A 27,867-nucleotide genomic window follows, 5' to 3' on the forward strand; every position below is an offset into this window, starting at 1 on the left:
TAAAAATTAAAATAAAATGTTTGCTGCTTGCTTACAGTTACGTTTTTTTCCAACCGTGTTTATGTGCAATTATCAACACTATAGTTTATGACACTATATGAATATAAAGACATATGGACAGTACAGCCCACTTCCACTTTTGTTAATTTGCAAACTTAATGGTTGACTTTGTGTGAACACGAGCTTGTGTTTACTCGGTTTCAGCTGGTTCAAAGGTCTCGTTTTAGTTTTTGACCAGCAGAAGATCAACATGACCGAATGGAAGAATATGAGGAGAGATGTGAGTGTTTTATTGACAGTCAATGTCATTGATCAAATACACATGAAGTGAATTAGTTTGTTGTTTAACGTGTATGCTTGTTTTTGTCTTTTATTTAACTTGTTCTGTTTACAGTTGACAGTCAGATCAGCAATGAGTTTAGAAAGAGATGTTAAAATCTCTCGTCACTCTCTGGAAATGACAAATGCATTGTGGTATATATTTTCTTATACAGTATGCTCTGGATGTGCTTTTTGACAAAAGTAAAAGGTCATCTAGGCCGTCCAAATGTACATACTGTGTAAAGATACTAAATACTGCAGAAATATTAACATAGTAGCCTTTGTATCTGCATATGTGCTGTAAGTGTGAAATGTTGCCAAAAGAGGGCACTGTGTGTTTTAAGTCTTGTGTGTCAAAGACTGTAGTTATTAAGACGCCGCAATACTGAAGAAAAGTGCAACGCTCGGTACAATGATCTGCCGCGCTCGCTCTAGCGTCTGACGCTCCGCCTTCCAGTAACAAGAGCCAATCATCAGTACTTAAAGACTGACGTTTATCTGAGGGAGGTGCTCCGCGATAAGTGCGCCAGCTTTTGCGCATGTGCAGTAGTTGTAAGCTAGAATAATGCTTTTTAAACAGAAAAGTGAGTTTAAGAAACAAAGTCTATGGTACCGTTAACATCAGGCTTGACTGTTGGTCGAAAATATGCTGTTTTATTGCGACCCTCAACGATTTTAAATATATATGCTTTCCCCCATTGAAGTAAATGGTCTTGAATAACCGCACAGAGTGCGGAGACTTTCCGTAAGAGGACTTTGGTAGCGTTCTGGGTAAATCATGTCTGAAACACACAAACACATACTTGTGTTTTAATAGGAGCTGGAGTATCAGTATTCACCGAGCCGCTGGTCACACAGGATGTCCGCCGATGATGTCATCAAAGCTCATGTGGCCGCTTTAAAGTCAGGTGTGTTTACTGTCATCCATGCGTAAAGTGCACAGCCTATCTTTCTCTAATACAGCGTGTGTATGTGTTTTGTGGGTGTATTTAGGTACAGAGAAGGCTCAAGCTGTCACTCAGACTTTGCTGGATGTCCCATATGGTGATGGAGAGGAAGAGAAACTGGATGTTTATGTTCCCAACATCTCATCTCCAGATGTGAATCTACAGACAAAATGAGGAATCTGGATTTATATAACCCATGTCTGTTCTAACACTGATGTCAGCATTTTTACGAGTTAGATCATATAATGTCTAGTGTAAAGGCTGTATGCTGAACTTGATGATAGGGTGATTGATTGAACATTGAGGTGAGACATTATCATTAATCCTGAATGTATGATAGATGTAGATTAGTAGATTTGGACCCTGTCTAAGGCTAAAGTCTTATAATCTAATAATGAGATTAGGAGCATTAACGTTTGATTTCACATTGATTTCAATCTTTGACATGACTTTACTGGGGTTGCAAAATTCCAAGAATTTTCCAGGCTGGAAACTTTTCTTGGGAATTAACGGGAATATGTGTGAATTAACAGGAATTAATTAGCCTGGGTTTCCCCGTGCTGCCTTGCGCGCAAATTTATTCACGCTGCAAGTCTAGCATGGAAACTATGGACCTATTTTCCCCCTGAAATAGGGAACCAATCACAGAATGAGGAGGGGGCAGCAAGATGATGAAGACGTCTACTCTAAAAACAAATGGTGCTATATAGCACCAAAAGTGGTTCTTTGCTAGAATTACCATTTTTAGTGCCAAATAGCACCAGTGAAGCACCCGTGTAGAACCATATAGTACTATGTAGAACCATATGTGGTGCTATTTGGTTCTTTACAGGTGCTTCACCGGTGCTATATGGCACTAAAAATGGTTCTTCTATGATTACGACCAAAGAACCACTTTTGGTGCTATATAGCACCGTTTGTTTTTAGAGTGTATGCGACACACCGATTGGCTATGAGCTACATACAAGATGCATTTGATAGACATTTGTAGCGCCCAATAAACAGCATAGGGAACCAATCACAGAACGGGGAGGAGGAAGCAAGACGATGACGACGTCTACAGACGCATTTGATAGACATTTTTAGCGCCCAATATACGGCTCTGGGCATTCGTAAACCACGCCTCAAATACGAGAAAATGAACATGTGGCTTCCAGACCACATCTCATTCCCTATGAGACTGGTCCAGGCTAGGAATTAATAGGAATAACCTGGGAATTTGAAAAAAAAGTTGCCTTTAACAGGGAACCTAAATTTAGTTTAAAAAATCTTGCAGCATAATTTTGTTTAAACCAACAAAATTTAATGCAATTTCATTTGAATTTCTACCCTGCACATTCATACTGCATTCATCCCCTGCATGTACTTGCATTCTTACATTTTGGATTTTTGATCAAATAAATCTACAGCTTGATGATCAAGTATAATGATTCTTAAAAAAATGGCAGGCCTATTACCTTGCATGAATGTCTGCTTGGGATCAAATAAAATGTTTATTTATGTTTGTATATGATATAGTTTATATAAATTTCCAAATAATTCCCATAAATTCTTGTAAATTCCCATTAAATTTCCAATTTGGAATATTTCCAAAGTTCTGATGGAAAGTTTCCGGAAATTTATTGGAAACTTTCCGCCCCTTTTCAACCCTACACCTTACTTTAAATGTTGTTTACTTTATGTAGGATGATTTTATATAGAAAACTGTTAATCACAAAAATTACGGTCACATGTCTGGCTCATTATGCAAAAAACGTTTTGTATTACTTTGGCAATTTACTTTGCAATTTTTTTACATTTCTATAATAATGAGATGTTCGGAGAGGTTTTTTATGATAAATATAAAGCTCTATAGGTCTCCAGAAGTCATTTTGTGTTGGTGCCATTGAACTGTTAATGATATCAAATGTTTCAGATGTTCCACTGCTGATCTACTTTCATGGTGGCTACTGGAAGTTTCTCAGGTGAATTTTCAATCTCTCGTCTGTGTTTGTTTCATGTCAGGATCATTTGCATGTGGTTTTCAAATCAAGTATCAGTGTCAGAGCTTTGAAAGCAGTGATATCTTTGACTCAGGGGTTGTTCTGAGTTCTTTATCTAAATAAGTTGTTGATCTGTGCTGTAGCAGAAGAGCATTGCGTTAGCAGCACAAAGGTCACGCATACCATCACATGTATAAATTACTAATATGTTAGTCACACTGAGGGTTACATCATGAGGGTTATGTTGAACTGTTTTAATAGTTACTAAACTGTTTAGTTAGTTTTGCACGATCTGTTCTGGTCTTTGTTGTATCTCTTGTGTAACCACACACATGTTTTTATTCACAGCAAGAATGAATCTGGGTTCATGGCCGTCCCATTGGTCCAGAAAGGTGTGGTGGTGGTTGCCGTGGATTACAGTATCGCTCCTAAAGGTACAGTTGGATGTTTGTTTACAAAGACAGCATTTTGGGGTCCTTAAAATGCAAACCTTTAAGATGGGTTTTAAAGTGCATGTTTTCATGCTCCAAATAAATTACAGGAATGCAAATCTGTGATAACGGTGAGGTCATGCACATTTGTTAATTGAGTCTATAGACTTACCTGCATAAACAATAAATATACTGAGTTTATTAATGCTTCTCCAACAAAAATTTCAAAGTTATGCCACTTTATAGTTCAGGGTCATAAAACTTACTTCATCCAAAACTGCTCAATGTTTTTATTCAACATTTTGTGCATTTACAATACATATTTACATTAAAATGCAAGGAGGTGCATACAGCAAGTTAAATGTGCCAAAGAATGCATTGAATTTTTTTTTAAATTATTCTGTGATATCTACATAGAACAGGCACGGGCAACTTTGGTCCTGAAGGGCCGGTGTCCTGCAGAGTTTAGCTCCAACCATAATTAAACACACCTGAAGTAGCCAATTAAGGTCTTACTAGGCATACTGCAGTAGCTCTGTGTGTGTGTAAACAGATCTTATGTTTGAGTCTGTATCAGATAATCTGTTTTCCAGCAGTCTTTTGCATGCATGAGGTTTTCATAAGAAGTAGGAAACAATCGCGTTTGAGGCTCAGATATGTCAATAACATGTACACAACTCGTATTATTCATCTATACCTACATAGATACAGTTTTACATTCTACTGCACCTTTAAACAATAAAATAATGAAATTAAAGGATATGAAAAGAAAACATACAATAGTAAGGGCTTAAACAAAATCATTATAAAATGCACAGAACAGAAGTTTTGACTGCTTTGAAAATGTGAAAATGTTAGAAAACACAAAGGATAAACAGTTTCAGAATTTTACAACATCATTGTCATGTAAACCTGGCCGTCATTGGACTGTCAGTGTTTTTAGTTAAAAAAAGCATCAGGATTTCTGAAGGGGTCTGTGTTTGTTTCTGTTCAGGAAATATGGATTTGATGGTGTCACAGGTGCGGAGAAGCGTTGTGTCTGTTCTTCAGCAGTATTCACATATCAGGTAGTCCATATTACTGTTTTGTGTGTCATTTGTGCTACTATATCTGTGTTGATATACATCTCTCTCTCTCATTACAGTGGACTTTACCTGTGTGGTCATTCTGCAGGAGCTCACCTGGCTGCTATGGTTCTGTCCACTGACTGGTCCCAGTATGACATATCGCCCCAAATCAAAGGTGTTTACATGTAAATCCTGTTTTATTTATCATTGTGTTTTCATCTACAGGTGTTTTGACACTCAAGTTCACGCAGGTGTTCAAGCAGAGTAATCACGGGTGTAAATCATCACATTGACTATGATCATATACTATGAATATCTTTATGTAAATTGTATATCTATGTCTTCTTGCTTCAAACAATAATAAGCTCAGTTTTGTTTGAAAAGTGTGCTTGCGCCAGTATCTTTCTTCACAATAAGTGAGAGTTTGATTTGTATCTATTTGATCAATTAACCGCTCCCTATCTACTATATAGTGCAATATAGTTGGCGTCTGCCATTTGGTTGTAGTATCTGAAACCTGAGTAAACAACTTCATTCCCTACATTCGTTCACTACTTTTTACCCATAATGCAGTCTGACTTTAAGGGGAAAATTTGATGTACACTCGGTCACTCAATATTTCCTATGATACAATGGGAGACGAACGCGTAAATGAAATCAACTAAAGGATACTGACAGTAAACACCACAAATATACGTTTATACACTTTTGTTAGTTTTTGTTGTTAGTTATTTTCTACTATTTTCAGTTCAGTTCTTCCTTATATAGTGGACTCAGATGTCATTCACTATATAGGGAGCGGTGTCGGACACAGAATCTTGACTCTTTTGTTTCTTATTTATTTTTCAGGTGTGTTTCTCGTCAGTGGTATTTATGACCTACAGCCGATTCTGTCTACCTACGTGAATGAGCCGCTGAAGATGACAGAGTCAGTGTTTTATCTCTTCACACACACAAACACTGAGCACACGAAGACTAAAAATATGTCTGACAACAATACAATAAATCCTGCCATGATTCAGTTTTATTTTATTACATAAAGGGGCGGTTTCCCGGACAGGGATTAGACTAGTCCTAAACTAAACTAAATGTAAGAGCTGTCCAAACTGAAAACAACTTGCACCGACATATTTAAAAATACATCAGTGCCCTTTGTTTTGCCTCAAAAAGCATACAAGTAATGTTTTTAGTAAGGCATGTTTGTTAAATCAAGTTAAATTTCCTAAACTAAGGCCTAGTCCTGGTTTAAGCTAATCTCTGTCCGGGAAACCACCCCATATAGTTTAATTTAATACAGCAAATACTTATATATGAAACACATCTTTATTATAACTAAGAATAGCTCATGAATTGTACTTGGAGTAAGACAGAAATACATAATACTTCACATATTTACAATAGTAGTTAAAATCGATAATGAAACTTTATAATGTAAATAGGGCTGGGAAAAGATTAATCACGATATACAAAATATAAGTAATTTTTGGCGTAATATATGAGTGTGTGCAATTATTAAGTACAAATAAATACACACACATTCATGTATGTATTTAAGAAACATTTGTGTGTGTGTGTGTGTGTGTGTGTGTGTGTGTATATATGTATGTATGTATGTGTATATGTATATGTATATATGTATATGTATATATGTATATATATATTTATATATTTATTTATTTATAAATTAAAAAATATATAAAAAATCTGACATGAATATATGTATGTGTGTGTGTGGTTAAATATACAAAATAATTACACACAGCACACACTCATATATTATGCAAAATAACTTTTATTTTGTATACGATTAATCGCGATTAATCTTTTCCCAGCCCTAAATGTAAAGTTTCTTCTTTTTTATTTCATGTGCATGTTTTATTTTTCGTAAATGCAATGCAAATTACAAAATATAAATACTAGTAAAAATATAAAACAACTCAATTTACATGTACAAAAGGGAGTAGGAAGAAGTAAAACTTATGTACTCCTACCCCTTTATATGTTAATACCATGCATTATGTGTTGTGTTATTGTTGCAGAGGAAGTGGCTTTAAGGAACAGTCCCAGTCAGCTGGTGCCGCGGATCAGCGTCTCTTCATGTGATATAGTGATCGCTGTAGCGCAGAACGACTCGCCGGAGTTTCGGAAACAGTCCGAGGAATATTATAAGGTAAGATGTTATGAACTGGAGAAATATTTCAAGACATATCAGCATCTACACAACAAACCTCTTTTGTTACAATCAATGAATTCACATTATCATATTGTGTCTTGCTATCATAAACATTAAGTAAGTGATACACTTGCAGAAAATGATTCACATTTGTTCATTTATCAGATGCTTTTATCCTTGAAGGAAATCATTATTAGTATAACATGCTGGAGTTGTTGATGATGTTATTAATGTTTTGTGTTTACTGTGCGTTTTGTGTAGCTTTTGTTATCCGGCGGATTTAAAGTCTCTTTTGAAGACGTTCCCAACACAGATCACTTTAACATCATAGAGCAGCTCGTGGATGAGAATTACCATCTCACAAAGGTTAGCTGGTCATGTTATACAAAACAACCACAGGTTATTACAGTCCCTAATGAAAAAAACAGCTAAGTTTGGTTTAAGCTAGTCCTCCCAGTTTGGCAACATAAGTCAAACTGGTTGGTCCGCTGGTCTTCCAGCCTGACCAGTTAAGTACAGCTTGCTACACCAGCTAAACCAGGCTGGGAGATCAGCTAAAATCAGGTCAGCTGTTTTTATTTCAGAAGGGTTAGCCTTATCATTAACTAGTTTTCCATTTCTTATCTTCTAAAGCTCCTGCTAAAGATGATGGGGAAAAGCTGATACACATCTAATTACCCACAATGCACTGCTGTGGCACAGACCTGTGAGTTTACTCTGCACAACTTCAGTCTTTCAGTCCATCAAGACACGTTTAATATTTTGGTCACTGAATCAATGAAGAATCGTCAGTTTTGATTTCATGTGGACTTTATACCAAACCATATGTGTAACATTAATGTTAATCCACACATCTGCTGTGTAACTGTATTAAAGATCACACTAGGAATGAAGAAGTGTTTGTGTTTTATGATTGTATGTGATATATTGTCAGTTTAATAAAATACTGATATATGAATGTTGTTTTGAGTAATGTTATTTATTTGTATTTGTTTATGTCAGAGGCTGGTACAAGAGCAGAAATGTGTTTGTCCATTAACACAATACAGTCTCTGTATCATGAAGTGAAACACAAGTAGTAATACAAAAACAGAGTAAACTCGTTTTTTTATTAGTGCATAATTTCCAGATCATTTTAGTAGCCGTCAATTTTTAAAAACTTGTGGGAAATATTTATCTCATGAATTTTAATCATTTGACGCAGACGTTGCTTGGTAATCTGGCAGTTGTATAACCTAATTAATATTCATAAAGCACAAGAAGCGCTCACTTAGCGATGTATTCATTCAGCCAATCAGCTATACGTGCTGGGTGAACGTGGCATTACCTCATTAATATTCATTAGGCGGCATCTTTTGCCGTAGGCGGGGCCGTGGTTGGAGTGCGGTTTGTTGGCACCGGGCGGCCACAGCGGGATGGCTCGAGGATAAAATAACACCGGACCGGCCAGAAATTCACCCGTAATCGGAGAAACACGGTGAGTTTGACTTTATTATATCATATAATCACAGAAAACACTGCTGATACAAGACTCTTGTTTTAACAGTGAGGTTTATGAAGCTGTCGTGTTAACTGTGCGTCAGTATCATCATCGAATCTTCCAGAATAACTGTGACAAACGCGTATAAACCGTAATAAAATCCTGACTTTGTGGTTGTTTGTTGTCAGTGGAGGGAGTGAATTGTAAATAATGCAGCTCGTGTGTCACAGCAGCGCATGCGTACATTAGGACGCTTCCGGTCATTCAAAAACTTCTCATGACAAATTTTATATCACATAACTATAACACACTGTCTCACTTGGTTGCTTTTTGTAGAGATCCAAGCCCTTTAGTTTCTAAAAACGTTTATTACAAATATGTTTTCTACTTTTCATCTTTGACGGGTTAGTTTTATTATGTTAAGCAATTACATGTAAATACAATATTATATTGAAATTTTGTTTTCATAAAAAACAGATTACAAAAATAATTCCCAAGACATTAGATAACATACATAAAATACATTCTGTGAAAAGATAATCTTTAATTTAATATAAGGCTGAAAAACGATGCATCGCAACTAATCATTTGCAGAATAAAATTTTTGTATAATAATTATGTATACATACACGCATGTATATATTTAGGAAATATTTACATGTGTATATACATTTTTATATTTAAATATAATTTATATTATATAAAAATATTTTTGGACGTTTCTCGGACTGGGATTAGACTAGTCCTAGACTAAAATAAATGTAAGAGCTGTCCAAACTAAAAGCAACTTTCACTGACATGTCTTAAAATACATCAGTGCCCTTTGTTTTGCCTAAAAAAGTAACACACAAGTAATGATTTTATTAAGGCATGCTTGTTAAAACTAGTTATATTTCCTAATTGGGTGATTCTCACGAAACCATTGAAACACCACGGCACTAATGATTTTAGCTTTAAAATGTGTAATATAGTAACATTAAAAAGCATCAGAATTAACACAATACTGTGTTCTACCTTGCACAATGTGTGATTTCAACATAAGAATTTATAATTGTCAGTTTATCTCATTTTCTGCTGAAATTCTCATTACCGCAATGTGTCCGGCTGTGTTTGAACATGCGTTATGTTGTAATTTAATCAAATTAACACAAAAATATTAAGAAAAAAAAATAAATGGATGTTTTGCTAGACTACTTTAGATGACAGAAAAAATATTTACTGAATATTCATGTATAATAATAATGAAGTAAAATTAGGAAAATGATGTGTCCATGCCTGATGTTCTCATCCTCCGCAACACTTTTTGAGAACAGTTTTAGCACACATACAGAATTTTAATAAAGTTTGTTTTTGAGTGACCAAGCACATGGACCAGTTACTTCAAGATGGCTACCAGGTAAGATCATTTTTTTACAGTTAATTTGAAATATTGTCTTGTCAGAATGCTTACACGACATTTTGATTATCATTACCGCAACAGATGCTTATTAAATGTTAATTTAATGAATAGAAGCAAAATACTTTGATTTTAAATGCATGTTTAGAATCTCCAAATTATGTTCTTTCAGGTTTGTCATGTCATTTTGAAAATATGTCAGTGTTGATGTTTTCTGACTGTTGCGGTAATGAGATTTTTTTGGACAAATTTTTAAAATTATGTTACAAAAAGTGTTAAATGATAAGTAAAAGTTTTTAAATTAATGTTCCCATTTACTCCAGACTTTGTTTTTCAATGTCTGGTAAGAAAAAAAAGTAAATTTAAGCAATTTGTACATTTTCATGCTGGACTTTTTAAAACCAAGTTTTCGTGAGAATCACCCAATTAAACTAAGGCCTAGTCCTGGTTTAAGATAATCCCTGTCCGGGAAACCCTCCCTTAATCTATTAATTTTTTGTTTATTTGTGTGTGTGTGTGTGTGTGTGTGTGTGTGTGTGTGTGTGTGTGTGTGTGTGTGTGTGTGTGTGTGTGTGTGTGTTTGTTTGTTGTGTGTGTATATACAAATGATTAGTCACGATTAATTGTTATGCAGCACTAATATTGACTGAGTATGATTTTGTCAATGTTTGAATCAAACTTTGAAGCTCCAAATCTCTTTATTAGATTATGATACTTTAATCTGGATTTCACAGGTTCACATATAATGAAAAAATAAATAATAATTGGAAAAATTATAAGATAAGATAAGATACAAAGGCTTCAAAGTGGAACTCTGCCCTGTATTGATCATTCACTCAGGTATAAGAGAACAAAATGTTTCCCAGTCATTTCCATTTAAACAAATCATTGTCCTCTTCATGAGCCACACAGAGACCTACCTTTAGATAAACACACAGTGAACGGGCTGTGAAAAGAGCGAATCTTTTACAGATCTTAAGTTTTATGTATTTCAGGCCAGAATAAAGAGCCTCACCTGTCACCTCCGACACAATGTCAAAGCTCAGGCCATCATTGGGTTAATGTGTGTTGTTCATGTAGGTAAAGGTTCGTTCTGTTGCGTTATTTGCCTCGTCACTGTTGCGAGGTTCAGTGATCTCAAGAGACACTGACGGCTTGCACGGGGAGAGTCGCAACATAAAACCTCACAGTATTACAGTGAAATAACGTCAGAAAGAGACATGAGGGAGAGAAGAAAAGGTGAGAATGAGTTGTGTTCTGTTTGTTGTTTTATTATTAATGAAGTCACGACTGTCAGTGTGTGTTTGTGTTTTTGTAGAGTAAAATCTGAGGTTGAATTATCTGTCATAATGTTTAATACTGATCAGAACATAAAACTTGGTTCTGTATGAATATTATAGAAATTAAATTAAGCTATTAGTAAACTAAAAAAATCAATACATTTATTATAACTAAATATAACACATTTCAAACTGTCTTACAAACATGAGAGGTTTCAATAAATGTGAGGATAAACCAGTTCTTTCTCAGACTGACACATATAAATATTTGTATTTAAACTTATATCAAATAAACATATATGCACTGCAAAAATGACTTTTTTACTTAGTATTTTTGTCTTGTTTTCAGTACAAATATCTATAAATTCTTAAATTAAGATGTATTTTCTTGATGAGCAAATTTACCCAAGAAAAAAATATAATATTTAAGTGAATGTTTGCTATGATTGTGTCTGACATTGATAGCAGCTGAAGATCAGCGTTGGGTTTTTGTGATGATGATTGCAGAGATTTATGTCATGTATATGAAGTCATGCTGTGGTGTGTAATGACTTGTGTAGTAATGTATTGTACGGATCATTAACTAGTCATGTTGAGCACTAAAGTCTTTGTCAGGTGTCACGGGTGAGCTGTTTCTCTGTGTGGTTGTGTTTAATTAGCATCTGTTAAGTTGTAGTGAAAGTCCCTTAGGAAAGTCGCGCAACTAGTCGGCCATGTTTGAACCGCCTCCGGGCAGATATTTCAGTTGTGCAAGACTTATCTAATTAAATGTGGACAGGTATCTCTAAAATCACAGTTAAGCAACATATTTCAAGTGCTTAATCTTGGTATATTTAACATCTTTCAAGTAGTGTAGTGTAAATGTTTCACATATTAAATGTCTTTATTTTAAAGACATTGCACAGGTTAGTAGTTTTACTGGGGCTACATTTCCAGATTTTCTTCTCCTTTCTACCGATTGTCTTTTAAATCGATTTTTCACTCTTGTTTGCACAAAAAAGGTGTAATCTTACAGTTGAATAGTCTTTGTCTGGAGTCTTTAGATGGGATTAAGATTCTTTATGTGAATGAGGAGATTAGCTGGGGTACAGAGTTCAGTGCAAAGTCATGCATCTACTACACAAAACTGGTTTGATGTTTCTTCTGCTGTCAAGCTCCAGCAAATCTGATTCATATGTTCTGGCTCAGTCCTTCATTGGAGAAATCTTTTTGAAACCTGATCATTTATTATTAGGTAAATATGAACTGAATGCTTTTACTACAGTTTTTGTCACATTACACACTTCAATTCAGATGGATTCGAAAGTCTCTGTCATTCTGATAGCTAATATTTGATTAATATGTAACATCTTATATTGACTTAGATTTGTTTCTGTGGGAGAATTGGTTTTGTTTAACTTGTTTGATTTGATTTGTATTTCTTTTATCTAGTTTATATAAGCACAAATGCGGTCACTAAAACAAATAAATGTAATACAAAAACTAATACTAATACAAATATGTTAATACTAATACACTTTTCAAACAAAGCTTTTGACAAAAAAGTTTCTTAGGTTGGAAATTATACATGAACAATTGTAAATAACAGCACTGACACATCAATGACACTCTGTTTGTAATAGTGTCTGAATGATGTAACATTTAAAGTGTTTATTAAAGAGCATTATATACAGGTTGAGGTGGCAAATATCCTAAATCAGATTTGTCTGGAAGGGAGCATTTAGTGTCCTATAGATCAGTGGTTCTCAAACTTTTTCTGCGTGCGGCCCCCCTTGTGTAGGGTGCATTCCTTCGCGGCCCCCCAAAGAAAATTTATGACAAAAAAATGTTCTAAAATGTAACATTTTAATTAAACAAAAAACATATGAAGTTATACAAAGTATTGCTGTTGGTTAGTAGCTTTATTTTTTTTTTAGGTTTAATTACACAGAATTCATGATAAATGAATGCATTTTATAAAATGTCATAAAACTGGGGCCCCCCTGGCACCATCTCGCGGCCCCCAGTTTGAGAACCGCTGCTATAGATAATGTGATGATCTACACCTGAGGAGAACTGATGTCATATACAGATGAATATAAGATCAGGATTGAAGCTGCATAACAATGCACAACTTATAATTTACAGAATAAAAGTCTTTGTTTACATTTATGTGTGTCTACTGTGTTATATATATATATGAGACACACACATGCATGTATAATTTTAAGAAAAAAAATGATGTATAAAATATTTTTATATAATACAAATTATATGTAAGTATAAAAATGTATATACAGTACACATGTAAATATTTTTTAAATATATACATGCGTGTATATTTATATATACAGAATTACTATACAAAAACTTTTATTCTGAAAATGATTAGTTGTGATTAATCGCTATTCAGCTTTATATTTAAGATTATATTTTCACAGAATGTATTTTTTGTATGTATGTCTTGGGAATAATTTTTGTAGTCTGTCCTTTATGAAAACAAAATTTTCAATATAATATTGTATTTATATGTAATAGCTAAACATAATAATAAACAATAAAACCAATCCGTCAAAGATGGTAGAAAAGTAGAAAACATACATTACTTATAGTAATAAAAGTATAATAATGTATAATAATTATATATATATATATATATATGCACTTGCATGTATATATTAAAGAAATATTTATTTTTATATATAAATATATATACTTAATTTTTATTATACATGTGTGTGTATTTATACATAATTATTATACACAGTACACCCACATATATGATGTAAACAAAAACTTTTATTCTGCAATTGGTTAGTTGCGATTAATCGTTATGTAGCCCTACTCCGAATGTACATGTCAGAGTTTAATATTAATGGACTGATATGAGTGATGCAGTTTTGCTATCTACAAAAACAGCACATCTGATATTTAATGATGGCTGAAATGTAACACTTATATCAAATAGTAGTTAATAAAAATGTAAATCTACACAGACAAGTTTGCCATGTTTATATGCATATATAACTATCTGGGTCTTTCACAAACATTTAAGTGTCATTTTAAATAATGATGTCTGTTTTAAACAGGTTTTTCATTGAATGGTGTGTTGACACTGAAAGTCGAGCTGTTTTCATAACACTACATTAACACTTCAATTATAGCTTTTTCAACTGCAATAGAAGAACGTATTTTACCCAAAAAATAAACTCCAAAAATGACACATTTCACCTTCAGGATGGGAAGTTGATCACTAGAGACTTTGTATGACTGTATATAATGTGTTTTTTAGATTAAAGTTTTTAAATCCATCTTCTTTCTGTGTCAACAGTGAGCCGTGACTCCCTGAACTCCAAACAGGATCCTGTTCATGGTGCCTCCATGTTTCCCTCCATCAGCAGCACCGTATCCGACCCCCGCTTCCGCTTCAGATGGCGGGCCATTATAATCGTGTCCCTTCTGACCCTGGGTCTGCTCGTATTCCTGCACCAAACACTAACGGACTCCGGCGAACACATCGTGGACAGCAGATCCTGGCGTTCCGGTCGGGATGTGTCCGGCGTGATGGCGGCCGCTGAGTCAATGGGGTCACTGTACAATGACACGTACCCGCTCAGCCCACCGGAAAACACGGCAGAGGGGATCCGTTACCGGATCGGAGTCATAGCGGACCTGGACACGAACTCGCGCAGCACGAAGAACAACACGTGGTTTAGTTACCTGAAGCGAGGTCACCTGCTGGTGTCTGACAGTGGGGACCGGGTGTCTGTGGAGTGGGATGCAGACAGAGTCGTCCTGGAAAGCCATCTGTCGGACAAGGGGCGGGGAATGGAGCTGTCCGAGCTGGTGGTTTTTAACGGGCACCTGTACAGCGTTGACGACCGGACGGGTGTAGTGTACCGTATAGAGGATAACCGGGCTGTGCCGTGGGTCATACTAGCAGATGGAGATGGAAGCGTATCTAAAGGTAAATACAAATATTTTCAGTGGTGTATAAAGACTTTACATAATGAACTGTATTGTTTTTATTACCTTAGAAATAAGTCGTTTTTATCTACATAACAGCGAGTCGTCTTACATGGAAGTTGCTGTCATTTTTCTACAGTAGCTCTAAATGTACAAACTGCTCCACAGAGCGTTTTGTTACTAAGTTGTCTCAGATGATGACATGTTAGTACCGTAGCTTCGAAAGGAAGGGGTGCTATTTGTCACCTCACCACTAGACGTCGCTAAAATTTACACACTGCACCTTTAATAAGATTTGATCTTTGATTTATTCATCGCAGGCTTTAAAGCTGAATGGTTGGCTGTAAAAGACGAGCGACTTTATGTCGGTGGACTCGGTAAGGAGTGGACGACCATCACGGGCGAGTTCGTCAACAACGATCCCGAGTGGGTGAAGGTGATTGGTTTCCATGGAGACGTGGAGCATGTGAACTGGGTGCCACATTATAATGCACTCAAAAGAGCAGCAGAAATTACACCACCAGGTGAGTCAAAAATCATGTCAAAAATTGCCTACTTCTATACTACATAGTAGGTAAAAATCAGTATGTAAAGTTTGTAGTATTCGAAAAACAGTAGCCGGATGACAGTTAGATTTCGATTGGCAGTTTACTCTCCCATGAGGCCACGTAAACTGAGGAGGCGCCAAATTCAAAAAAGATAAAAATTGCTAATCTATGAACCCGGCAGCACTTTACAATATTTAGATACCAAATACAGAAAAACAATAAAGCAGAAGCTACTTCATCTAAGTTCGTCTGTACTGTCACTTTGCATGATTTCGGATGTGGCACGGATTAATTTTACAGCTGACCATGTGGGAGGGGCCACTGAAGTTCACAGCTGTGTGCTGATTGGTCATTTGGCTTAAGCCTGATTTATAGTCGTGCGTAACCTCTACGCCGTAGGTTATTCGTAGCCTGTGCGTAGCTCTGCGTAGCCTGACGTGCACCTCACAAAATTTTTAACTAGGCGTCAGATCTACGCAGACCACAAGCACTGTGATTGGTTCACCAGAACCCCTTCCGTCAGGTAAAAAAACTGCGTCATAGGTATTTCCGTTTGCGACTGTGAAAACAAAGATGAGCCAAGTTGAGGAGTGAAGAAAAGTCGCTGTTTATTTACTTCCATCATTGCTGGTCTTCTCAAATCATACACAACAAGTTGCTGCTTTTTCTTCGTTTGTGGGTTAACTTGTCAAGCTGCTTCTTCTTTGACGGTCACGCTGCTACTGTGGTTACACGCGTGGATACTGCCTACCAGCGGTCTGCGCGTGTGTTTGCACGTCGACGCGGACGACGACGCAAAAGTATAAATGAAAACCGACGCGGAACCTACGCCGTAGGACCTACGCACAACTATAACGAGCCCTTTACTGTGACAGTACATTTACAGTACATAAATAAATTGCGCTATTCTGGTATTGGGCGCCTTAAACGTTTTGGGTTAATTCGAGTGTGAAATTCAGACACGAAAACATTTGCTGACTCCTTCACAAAGATCAAAGTATGAAGATGCAGCGACGATGATTTTGTCCTGCATTGTTGTTTAGTATTTCTGCCTTGGCTCGCTAAGTCGTAATCACATCATTACTAGAGCAAGCTCCTGATTGGCTAAAGCCCCATTCAGACAGCCAGCGACCAGCAGTAGCAAAGCGACTCGATCTCATTCATTTCAATGGAAACCGGGCGACTTCTGGCGACACGAGCGAAAGTGACCGTTGGCGACTGTATGGGCGCGAGAAAGTTAAGAAAAGTTTAACTTTATGCAAATGTCGAGCGAATTTCGGGAGCGATTACCAATGAGAACGAAGCAGTGGAGTTTACGTCATCCTTCTCTCGTCAGTTACTGGTGTTGATGGTACTCATTTGTTTATGACAAGCAGATTTAGAAACGCCTCATTGAAAGAGACGGGCGACACACAGCGATAACGTTGTTGGCTGTCAGAACGAGGGGTAACACGGTGCGAATATTTGCCAACGTTCCAATTTTAAACTCGGGCAATTCAATCGAATCACACGTTAGCAGCTGCATTGATTTAACATGTAAATCACTCGCACTTGACGTTTTCTTCGCGTTTGGTGTGAACACACCATAACAGTATTATGTAGATTCAGTACAATTTTGTCCTGAAAATTTATGTCGTTCTCATTTTTGTCTCAGGGTATCTCATCCACGAGTCGGCGGCCTGGAGCGAACGCCTACAACGCTGGTTCTTTCTCCCACGCCGTGCCAGTTCAGAGCGATATGATGAGACGGCGGACGAGCGCCGTGGCACAAATCTCATGCTGAGAAGCTCGTCTGACTTCAGTCAGATCTCAGTGTCACGCGTGGGCCCTTTAAATCTCACCCTGGGATTCTCTTCCTTTAAATTCATCCCAGACACAGATGACCAGATTATAGTAGCGCTGAAATCAGAGGAGGACGCGGGTCACATCGCCACCTACATCACCGCGTTCACACTGGACGGTCGCGTTCTACTGGCCGACACTAAAATCGGAGACGTCAAATATGAGGGTCTAGAGTTCATTTAGACGGATGGTGAATATTTGACGGACATTAGCAGAGATGGATTTTCTTAACGCACTGTCAGATGATCGGATCAAATTCTTATCATCATTGTGGCTGTTGTTCAGGTGTCAGACCTGAGCAGGCACCTGTTACCCATAATGCCATGGGTATAAAGAGACTAATAATGGAGAGTATATTAACATAGACTGAACATTAACTGTGTGCTATATGTAGATGGATGTCTGTCTCAATGTGAGACACATGAAAGATTTTACAGCAGGATCTCAGGGAATTAAATCAGAAGCAACTAGATGCAATAATAGTTTGTCTCTAAACACGTGCATTGACAAATGCAGTAAGTGTCTTAATTTAACAGAAAAAAACAGTGTAAAACCTTAAAACATATTTATGCTACTTTTGCTGTTTGATTTGTGTTTTATAGTTTATGAACTACTCTGAATCATTTTATTATTTAATTTCTGTTATTAATGAACAGATTATACTGTATGTCTAAGGCATGCATATTAAAAATTGAATATGCAAATAAACATTTAATATTTAAGAAGTGTTAATATCTCACAGATATTTTTTATTTAAGAGTTAAATAAAATATTTAACATCTAAATCAGTTTTTACAATCACAATCGTTAGGATTTAAACAAAGATCAAAAACTCAAAAGTAATTAATATTTTTTTCTATTTGAAATAAGACTTTAATCAGATGTTTTATTGTGTAAATGTTAGCTGGTGGGGATCCTGAAGATCTCATGATGTCATAGTTTAGTTCCCATGACGACCAGATTTGCCGGAAGTCCTTCGAATCGGAGCACCTGGAAGAAATTCAATGTCTTGAGGAAGTCCATCATCCTTCTGTCATTGGACCTGAACTCAATATAAACGCCTTTAGAACCTGTGAAACATTCAGAGAGAAACAGTAATATTTACAAATAAATAATAGCTGCGTTTCCATTAAAGATTTGCACAAAAAAATAGCGTTAGGTTGACAAAAAACTTGAGAAATGACGCCGTTTCCATTAACTGATGTTATGTGAATAAAACATAATTTTGCAAAAAAATAAATTTCTTTGGCCAAATATATTTTTAAATATATGATAAATACATTTCGTAGAAAGTATAGCTTAATTAAATTTATTTTTTAATTTGAAAATATATTTCGTTTTAACCTTTATATATTAACATATATTTTAAATTTTATTTCAGTGGCAAAAAATGCTTTTCTTATTTTACAACCCATAAGACAATATAAAAAGACGAGAAGTTGTAGTTTAAAATTGAATTTTTTTTTTGTCAAAAATGACAATCTTTTTGCTAGATAAGACCCTTATGCCTCGTTTGGGATCGTTTATAGTCCTTTGAAAAACTCCTTTGAAAAAAACTGTTAAGTGTTGAGCTAAGTGTCTAGTGTTGGTTTCCATCAAAGTCCATTAAAATGAGAAAAATCCTCAAAAAAAAAATGTTTTCTCGACTGAACAAAGAAAGACATCAACACCTTGGATGACATGGTGGTGAGTAAATTATCTGGATTTTTCTTTTAAGAAAATGGAATCTTCCTGTAATGCTTTAAAATATATTTATTTTTTAAATAGATTTCAAAATATACAAAAAAATCTATTGGTGAAAAATACATTTTTGTAAATATTTCAAAATATGTTTCAGTAAATATATTTTTGGCCAATTGTGTATATTTAAAAATATATGTACAATTTAAAAAATATATATATATATAGTTTTTGCCATATTGGACGATACAGGGAGCAAAGCATACAAAGCAGTCGACTGCCTAATTGCTCTGGCGGTATTTTGATGTCATTCGCTTGTTGGTTCTTGTGATGCCACATGAAGTCGAACACAACTCTTCTGTCTTGTCCTCCAACCAAAAATACAGCACATCATGTGACTTTATGCGAAATTGCTGTGTTTCCATTGGGTGCATTTTCAGTTCACTATATCAATTTGCACAGTTTGAAAGGTAATAGAAACACAGCTAGTTTCGTTATTTCCTACTAAAATCTTTTGCCGTTTCTGAAAACCAACACTCAATGAGGTCCTATTGGTACTGGGTGTTGTTAAACTCACCACTCTCTCTCAGCGATGACAGCACTTGTTCAATCAGACGCTTAGTTGCTGTGGGGTCGGGAACTTTCGGGTGGATCTGAACGGTCATGACTGATGGGTAATCAGACAGCATCGCCTCTGGATACTTGAGGAACAGAAAGAAAAGTTAAAGTCATGCAGTAGGTCATGTATGATATGTGCCAGCTTGAGTCTTCTGTACCTGAGCTTTAGTCATTGCAGTTTTAGCATCAGAGAGGGCAAAGACATAACCACAGATACCAGATGAATCCTCCAGGATCAGACTGCAGTTTTGAGTGGGGTGGACGTCACCCTGCACCAGCCTGACAAAACAACACACAACACTACTGATGCACCGTACATCATACATACAATATTACACTAGCTGCATTTCTATTAAAGCTTTTCCATTAACTAATGTCATGTGATTAAAATGTAATTTTGTTGTCTCATGTGTTTGATTTCATACAGCGACACACAGACTTGAGGATGACATCAGAATACTGTGAGAGCTGGAAAGCATATAGAGCAGTCGACGCCTGAATCAATCTCGTGGTATTTTGATATCATGCACTTGTTGGTTCTTTTTGCGATATATATATATATATATATGGGAGGTTATGTGACATTGACATGTTTCTATTGGGGGCATTTTGATGGAAATGCAGCTATTGTCAATCTGATCTGGCTAATATTAAAAGCAAACATATATACTGTAGATATATTTCTCCCCCCAATAAAATATATGTTTGGGTCATTTTCTCAGGTAATAAAGTACTAAACATCTGTTCTTCTGTATATCTGATTTCACTTATAAAAATACTAGAATGTAATGATGTGTTCTCAATGTTATCTTATAATGAACAGGGTCAAGATCTTCTCACCTGTCTCCAATCAGCTCCACAGTCTGTTGTGTCTCAGTATTCATCTCTTTAAAAAGCTTCATCACCTCCGGCTAAAACACAAACACACAACCCATTATTATGAATGACTCTGTGTGTGTGTGTGTCTGTCTGTCTGTATGCGTGCATGTGCGTGTGTGCATGCGTGCGTCTGTGTGTGTGACTGTATCTGTGTGTGTGTGTCTGCATACGTGCATCTGTCTGCGTGCTTGCGTCCTGTGTCTGTGTCTGCGTGCGTCTGTGTGTGTTTCTGCGTGCTTGCGTCTGCATACATGCGTCTGTGTGTGTCTTTGTGCGTCTGTGTGTGTCTGCATGCTTGTGTCCGTGTGTGTGTCTGCGTGCTTGCGTCTGCATACATTCGTCTGTGTGTGTCTGCGTGCATCTGTGTGTGTCTGCATGCTTGCGTCTGTGTGTGTGTCTGCGTGCTTGTGTCTGTGTGTGTCTGCGTGCATCAGTGTGAGTCTGCATCTGTGTGTATTTGTGTGCATGCATGCGTGCGTATCTGTGTGTTTGTGTCTGCGTGCTTGCGTCTGGGTGTGTGTCTTTATGCATGTGTCTGCGTGCTTGTGTCTGTGTGTGTTGGTCTGCGTGCTTGCGTCTGCATACATGTGTCTGTGTGTGTCTGTGTGTGTCTGCGTGCGTCTGTGTGTGTGTGTGTGCATGCGTGCGTCTGTGTGTGTTTGCATGCATCTGTGTGTGTCTGCGTGCTTGCGTCTGTGTGTGTGTCTGCGTGCTTGTGTCTGTGTGTGTCTGCGTGCATCTGTGTGTGTCTGCATCTGTGTGTATTTGTGTGCATGTATGCGTGCGTCTGTGTTTGTGTGTCTGCCTGCTTGCGTCTCCATACATGTGTCTGTGTGTGTCTGTGTGTGTCTGCGTGCGTCTGTGTGTGTTTGTGTGCATGCGTGCGTCTGTGTGTGTTTGCATGCATGTGTCTGCGTGCTTGTGTCTGTGTGTGTCTGCGTGCTTGCGTCTGCATACATGTGTCTGTGTGTGTCTGCGTGCATCTGTGTGTGTGTCTGCATCTGTGTGTGTGCATGTATGCGTGCGTCTGTGTTTGTGTGTCTGCCTGCTTGCGTCTCCATACATGTGTCTGTGTGTGTCTGCGTGTGTCTGTGTGTGTTTGCATGCATGTGTCTGCGTGCTTGTGTCTGTGTGTGTCTGCATGCTTGCGTCTGCATACATGTGTCTGTGTGTGTCTGCGTGCATCTGTGTGTGTCTGCATCTGTGTGTGTGCATGTATGCGTGCGTCTGTGTTTGTGTGTCTGCGTGCTTGCGTCTCCATACATGCGTCTGTGTGTGGATGCGTGAGTGTGTGTGTCTGTGTGTTACCTGATCTTCAGCAGTATTTGGGCGGATGGTGTACATGCGTGTTGCAGGAGGAATGCGAAACAGATCTCTGTTACCATGACACGGCAGCATCCTCTAAAAAACACACAAGGAACATTGCAGAGGTCACTGGTCCCAGGTCAGTGTTTTATGATGAAATGTGATATATTATCATACCTGGAATTCTCCAGAAAGACCCCCTCTGAAACCCCACGGCTCTGGGTTATCATTTATAATCATAGCTGGGTGCGGAGTTCCACCTCCTAAACACCAATAGGACAAAAAATAGTTGTATGACTAGACAGAAACAAAAGATAAGAATTCAGTTCAGTATAAGATAATTGATGTACCGAGTGTTTTGACGAAGGCTCTGGCCAGTAAAACTCCACTCTTGATGTCACAGATGTAGTTGTAGAGGTCATAGAGGATCAGTCTGTTGGGGACGTTTGACAATCTGTTGAACATCTGAACTACAGCAGCACACATTTCATCAAACCTCACAGCTCTCTGTCGCCACTCTTTAACCTGCCATCACAACATAAACACTCAAATATACTCACAAAACAGACCTCCAAACTACACGCTTTAATCCGGACCATTTTCATTTCATTTTTACAAAATTCCCAGATATATCATGACTATGTGACTGTGATGTTTGACTCTGACCCTTTCACATTCAGTTGTGATGTCACCGGTCGTAGCAGCATCGCTGTTGTCCCGAAGCCAATGGAGTTCCTTTAGCATGGTGACTGCGGTCGGGCCGTGTTCGTACGGCAGGTAGAAGAGCTCTGACAGCAGGTTAAGATCCTCCAGCGTCAGGGGTTCGGCCGTGTACAGCGGGTTGTCTTTGGGTCCGGGAACGTAGCCGTCCGTCTGCATCGGTTCTTCTTCAGACGCTTCTCGTTTAGAGCGACCGCTGCGACTTCGAGAGCCTGCATAAGCAGTTACATGCATACAGAATTATTGTCATCTCTGTCAATGTTGTTTTAAAAATATGTACAAAAACATATACATACAATCTGAAATAAAAAGACTAGAGATTGAAATTAAAGACAAGATTTTTAGGTTAAGAAACAAATCTGAAAATTGACAGTAAAAACTGAAGACTTAATTTGCAGATGATAGACACTGAGATAGGAAACTTGTCATGGTCAAGACGCAGAAGACACACAAAAGTTTTATTCTTACCATCAGGTTGATCAGCTTTGCCAAACTCAACCAGCCATTCTGTGAGCGCAAGCCGCAAAGCATCATGGGGGATGTAGTCTGAACCTTGATCTTCACCATCTGTGAACCAATAACAAATGAAGAGATGAGAGGTTCGGTCATTTCCCTCTAAATGGCAATGAAAAGATCATCAGTCAGTTATTGAATGCCTTATTTTAACTAAAAGTCACTTTAGTCATTTTATTGGTATTTAAAGGGGTCATAGCGTGAAAATCTGACTTTCCATGTTTAACTCTTTCCCCGCCATTGACAAGTTATCACGTCAATTAAGAGAAAAAAATTCCCTGCCAATGACGCTTCCCTGACGAGTTTTTATGGCAATCCATATTTCCACTACTTTCCACTAGGTGTCGCTCTTGCCCAACTTATAAAAACAGAGAAAACTCTGTGTTTGTTTTGATCATCGTTCTGAATCTGATCTCTAACAAAAGTTATTTGCAAAAATGCAATTATCTCAGCTTTTTGCTAAAAATTTGGTATTTTTGAAGAAACCTACCCATATTTAGGAGGTGATTGAAAGAGAACAAATGAAGATAAGATAAAACTTCTCTTTTTTTGTTTTTGTTTATTTGTTTAAAAGCAGAGAGTCTGTTCTTTCATTTGATATATTGTATGTTTACATATTTATAGAAGACCCAGTAACTTTCAGATTTCCCATTTTGTGACGTAGGCAACGAGTCTTATTACAATAATACCGCCCCTTAATTTGCACTATACAACCACAGCACTGCCATTTAGTGCATAGAGAGAGAAAATAATTGACAGCACAACTGAGTTTTCAATTTTAACAAACCACCATTATGGCGATCAGTGTTTGCATTTTTAAAGGACACACCCAAAATGGCGCATTTTTGCTAGCACCTACAAAGTGGCGATTATAACATGTTATAATAAATTATCTGTGGGGTATTTTGAGCTAAAACTTTACATAAACAATCTAGGGACACCAAAGACTTATTTTACATCTTTAAAAAAATCCCATAATATGACCCCTTTAACACATTTGACTTTTGCTGCAAAACCCTCTAAGTGCATGTTAAACTTTTGGGCAAAAATCTCCACTTCTAAGAAAGTCTCCAGTCACTCTTTACTGTCCTTTCTGAAAAAAGTAAAATGCTTAGATATCCTAATATATTTGGTAAACCTACTTTAACCGGGTAAGAAAATTGCACATATACGCGCGCCATCATGCATCGAATTCTTCATTTGTCCACTTTGCTGAAAAATCCACGTGGCGTTTAACGGACTCTGCCATAAAAGTAAAAGTATTTGATAAACGTATAATAAGTGCCCAAAGCATTCGGTCAATATCATTTTCTTATTTTTGACAGAGGTGGTATTAAGAGGCTTTTGCATAATAAACCGCTGTTATGATGATGTAGATATCATTTCTTTACCCATAGAAACATCTTTCTGTCCAGAGCTGGACTTGCACCAGGTTGCCAGTGTGTGAACCGCAACGAAATTGGGCTCAAATTCACAGTTGGGGTTAGTGAGAACTCCTCTGAGTTTAGGGATGAGCTCTGTGGGACGATTCTTGAAGGGTCCGAGGAAAAGTCTCTGTGGGTCGTAATCATTAGCGTGAATGTTGTCCCAAATCACTGGAGGTCTCCTGAGAACAGCAGATACCTCCTCTATAGATGCCACACTGATGTCATTTGACACCACCTTTGGCCCTGAAGGAGGAAAGTGAAAATAAATATGAAACAATGAACAGAAGAATTGAACAGTTGGATTTTGGATCGCACCATTAAAATCCTCAGAAGTGAAACGACACGTATGAACTTTGTGCTTGTCATCACCAATACGTATGTTCACCAATAAACATTTGAAGCTATAATGGGTTATATATTGAAATTTAATTGAAGAGACTCAAAGGTTCAAGGTGACTATCATGCCATAACCATAGACTGTAAAAAAAAATGGACGTAGTGACTGACGTCACCGATAGGTTTGTGAAGAGCTTTTTTTAAGCCAATAGTAGGCGGTACCTGCAGCCAGCATCTTGGCAGCGCGTCACTCGCGAATAACTGAAAACGGGTAAAGGGGCGGGACATGGGTGAAGCTAAAGTGGCTGGTTGCCTTTAATTCAATTCAATTTTATTTATATAGCGCTTTTCACAATTGTTAATTTAAACTGAACCCACAGTTGTCATGAAGAGCAAAATAAGCTATAAAGACCCAAATTACTGTAAACATATTATTTTCTTTTGTAAAGTTGGGCATTTTAAAGGTGCAGTGTGTAAATTTTAACGACATCTAGTGGTGAGGTTGCGAATTGCAACCAACGGCTTAGTCCACTGCTCATCCCTTGCTTTAGAGAAGCTATGGTAGCTGCCACCAGACAAACACGTCATCGTCGGAGACAACTTACTAAAAATATTGTCTGTTAAGGGCTTCTGGCGGCACAAAATGGCGACTTCCATTGAAGGGGACCCTTGGTGTATGTAGATAAAAAGGTCTTGTTCTAAAGTAATAAACACTTAACGGTTCATTATGAAAGGTCTTTATACACCCCTGATAATATAGTTTTGTATATTATTTTGCATTTCTGTCAAAAGATCCTTCTAAAAATTACACACTGCACATTTAACATGGGAATTGACTTTAACTATGTGAATTGACTCCCTTTTGAAGCCTCTACTGGCAAGTGGATGAATTGCAGTTTAAGTCACTTCCATGTTGGCTTCATCCGAGAGATCGGAAGGTCACCCCTCGGTCATAGCGTTTAATATGTCTGTTATTAGATAATGTCACCTGTCCAGAGGACATCAATGCCCGGATTGAGTTTCTCTCCAACTGTGTTTAAATACTTGGACAGCTGGACACTCGGGGTGCAGAACGCAGCACAGTAATCTGACAAACATAAAATACACAAACACAATGTTTAGAAATGATCTGATGATGAGAGTTGATTTGTGTAATGGAGAATGTTAAGAGTAACATGACGTACCGGTGGGACAGAAGAGGAAGACCTGCGGTTCCTTCAGATGCTGAAACACTTCATTGGTGACGGACACTTGGGCGTCAGCGAATGAGCCGAACGCTTCTTTATCCGCGGGACACATTTCAGTCTCAATGTCATCAAACAACAGCGCGAACGAGCGACAGCCGAATTCACTCACCTGATCGTAAAAAACACACACGATTGATGTGTTCTGATTTACAGCACTTAAATCTGACTTATGTAGGATAGATGCTAAGATTTGACACCTGGCTCAGTTTTCTCTTTAGTGCTGACACTTCTTTAGGGTTTGAGAAGGTGATGTCCAGACCCGGAGAAATGGCATAGATAAACTCAACATTACACTCTTTAGCAGCTGAGATGAGAGTAATGAGTTGATCTGTAAAACAGAATAAAGGAGTTATGAAAAGTTAGTATGTAAAAATGAAAACTCTTGTCATCAATATGAATATATTTTAATAATCAAACAGATTTGGGGCACCATTCACTTCCATAGTAATATGGAAGTCAATGGTGCCCCAGATCTGCTTGGTTACAAATATTCAGCAGAACAAAGAAATGTATATAAGTTTGGAACAATCTGAGGGTGAGTAAATACTTTATCGATAAATTATCACTTTAATGAGGCCATTACTGAAAGTTTAAGACTATTTTACAGTTTCCAACACATTTCACCTGCTTCCTCCAGAGAATAAAGATCTCTCCAGTACATTCGGTGCTTATAATCGTCTTTTGGGGCGTACAGGTAAGTGTTCAATCCCCATTTCTGCTCCCTATATACATCAACAAACATGCAGTATAAAAGTAAGATAAAGATCAGCACAGATCAGATAACACATGATGATATATGATAATCAGCTGTCACAGCAAACTCAAGTTTATTTACCTTCTGAAGAGCTCTTTTCTCTGGTTCATAGTCCACGGCCGTCCATAAAACCCTAAAAAAAACACAAAGGTCATCACTTCATAGGAAGAAAAAATCAACTGTGATGCTTTACCATTATATTCATGCATTACAATGAAAATACACATGAAGCACTGTAATAACAATACACTAAATTTCTCTCTCTCTCTCGGTATATTGATGACAGTAATATCTAATATAGATAAATCATGATGATTATTTTAGTGAACTTACCCTCGACCACTCCACTCAGAAAGATCTTGGATTTCTCTGACATGATTCCTGCAGATTTCCCAGCCGATCAAATGATCAATATAATCTGTTTTATCCCCTCACTGTGTCGATGACATTCATCTAACACACTTTCTTTGCTGTCTGGTCTGGATTAACGTTTATGTTTATAATCTCTCCACTTCCTTATTGTGCTCGTGCTCACGCCGCGCATGCGTACATCACTCCTGTCAAAGAAGGCCACGCCCACATGATCGCTGAATCAGTGGAACTTCACGAGTGAGGTATGAATATTTTAATAAAATATAACATTGAGACAAATAAAAAAGATATAATTTTAATTTCATGTTCAGTTCATGTCAAATGCGTATAGACAAGCGCTTCAAAATAGCTGAATGTCATTGACGAAATACACAGCATGTGTCTGCAGTATAAGCTTCTGATTTCACTTTTTTGTGCCATTTCAATGAATTTGAGCCATGATCCACTAAATGTCATTATATCTATAAAGTCATCATATTATTTTTATTTAATATAATGCACATTAAACCCATACGGCAAAAAAATATTTGGCCAAAATATTTTTTTAATAAATGGGAAAAACATTTTGTAGAAAGTAAAGCTTAATTAAATATATTTTTTTAAA

General features: G+C 37.2%; 3 protein-coding genes across 6 annotated transcripts; 2 read left to right on the plus strand and 1 right to left on the minus strand.

Annotated features, from left to right (window-relative positions):
- The first annotated feature begins 79 nt into the window (after nt 1–79).
- afmid (arylformamidase) lies at nt 80–7,879 on the plus strand. Its single transcript, XM_073876399.1, has 11 exons — nt 80–280; nt 1,139–1,229; nt 1,315–1,416; nt 3,181–3,232; nt 3,599–3,684; nt 4,676–4,748; nt 4,826–4,923; nt 5,598–5,672; nt 6,785–6,918; nt 7,183–7,287; nt 7,555–7,879. Exons 1-11 carry the CDS (start codon nt 251–253, stop codon nt 7,582–7,584), a joined length of 876 nt encoding a protein of 291 aa, XP_073732500.1. The 5' UTR covers nt 80–250; the 3' UTR covers nt 7,585–7,879.
- Nucleotides 7,880–8,239: 360 nt separating this feature from the next.
- cant1b (calcium activated nucleotidase 1b) lies at nt 8,240–18,137 on the plus strand. Of its 3 annotated transcripts, none has more exons than XM_055184128.2 (4): nt 8,240–8,398; nt 14,388–15,023; nt 15,343–15,546; nt 17,225–18,137. In XM_055184128.2, the coding sequence occupies exons 2-4, from the start codon at nt 14,438–14,440 to the stop codon at nt 17,593–17,595; spliced, it is 1,161 nt and encodes a 386-aa protein (XP_055040103.2). In that variant the 5' UTR covers nt 8,240–8,398; nt 14,388–14,437; the 3' UTR covers nt 17,596–18,137. The 3 variants fall into 3 exon arrangements, with proteins under 3 accessions (XP_055040103.2, XP_055040102.2, XP_055040101.2); XM_055184127.2 differs by lacking the exon at nt 8,240–8,398 and adding an exon at nt 10,877–11,036; XM_055184126.2 differs by lacking the exon at nt 8,240–8,398 and adding an exon at nt 12,170–12,311.
- A 124-nt stretch (nt 18,138–18,261) lies between these two features.
- ogal (O-GlcNAcase like) lies at nt 18,262–27,444 on the minus strand. 2 transcript variants are annotated; one of them, XM_055184113.2, is made up of 16 exons: nt 27,225–27,443; nt 26,973–27,024; nt 26,762–26,859; nt 26,335–26,465; nt 26,075–26,246; nt 25,879–25,977; nt 24,519–24,797; nt 23,083–23,181; nt 22,561–22,826; nt 22,245–22,419; nt 22,072–22,157; nt 21,898–21,990; nt 20,551–20,621; nt 19,869–19,989; nt 19,670–19,793; nt 18,262–18,482 (listed from the first exon to the last, which is right to left on the minus strand). In XM_055184113.2, exons 1-16 carry the CDS (start codon nt 27,265–27,267, stop codon nt 18,346–18,348), a joined length of 2,046 nt encoding a protein of 681 aa, XP_055040088.2. In that variant the 5' UTR covers nt 27,268–27,443; the 3' UTR covers nt 18,262–18,345. The 2 variants fall into 2 exon arrangements, with proteins under 2 accessions (XP_055040088.2, XP_055040089.2); XM_055184114.2 differs by lacking the exon at nt 24,519–24,797 and having other exon boundaries at nt 27,225–27,444.
- Between the last annotated feature and the right edge of the window lie 423 nt (nt 27,445–27,867).

This window comes from Misgurnus anguillicaudatus, chromosome 14 (genome assembly GCF_027580225.2).
Source record: "Misgurnus anguillicaudatus chromosome 14, ASM2758022v2, whole genome shotgun sequence".
NCBI lineage: Eukaryota > Metazoa > Chordata > Actinopteri > Cypriniformes > Cobitidae > Misgurnus > Misgurnus anguillicaudatus.

Excerpts from the sequence above, each read along its gene's own strand:
- afmid (XM_073876399.1), top strand. The coding sequence starts at position 251 with ATGACCGAATGGAAGAATATGAGGAGAGAT. Across the intron at positions 3,233-3,598 it reads GGCTACTGGAAGTTTCTCAG|CAAGAATGAATCTGGGTTCA; the intron begins GTGAATTTTCAA and ends TTTTATTCACAG. Across the intron at positions 3,685-4,675 it reads TTACAGTATCGCTCCTAAAG|GAAATATGGATTTGATGGTG; the intron begins GTACAGTTGGAT and ends GTTTCTGTTCAG.
- cant1b (XM_055184126.2), top strand. The coding sequence starts at position 12,185 with ATGCATCTACTACACAAAACTGGTTTGATGTTTCTTCTGCTGTCAAGC. Across the intron at positions 12,312-14,387 it reads ACCTGATCATTTATTATTAG|TGAGCCGTGACTCCCTGAAC; the intron begins GTAAATATGAAC and ends CTGTGTCAACAG. Across the intron at positions 15,547-17,224 it reads AGCAGAAATTACACCACCAG|GGTATCTCATCCACGAGTCG; the intron begins GTGAGTCAAAAA and ends TTTTTGTCTCAG.
- ogal (XM_055184113.2), bottom strand. The coding sequence starts at position 27,267 with ATGTCAGAGAAATCCAAGATCTTTCTGAGTGGAGTGGTCGAGG. Across the intron at positions 27,025-27,224 it reads TCTGAGTGGAGTGGTCGAGG|GGTTTTATGGACGGCCGTGG; the intron begins GTAAGTTCACTA and ends TGTTTTTTTTAG. Across the intron at positions 22,827-23,082 it reads CAAAGCTGATCAACCTGATG|GCTCTCGAAGTCGCAGCGGT; the intron begins GTAAGAATAAAA and ends CTGCTTATGCAG.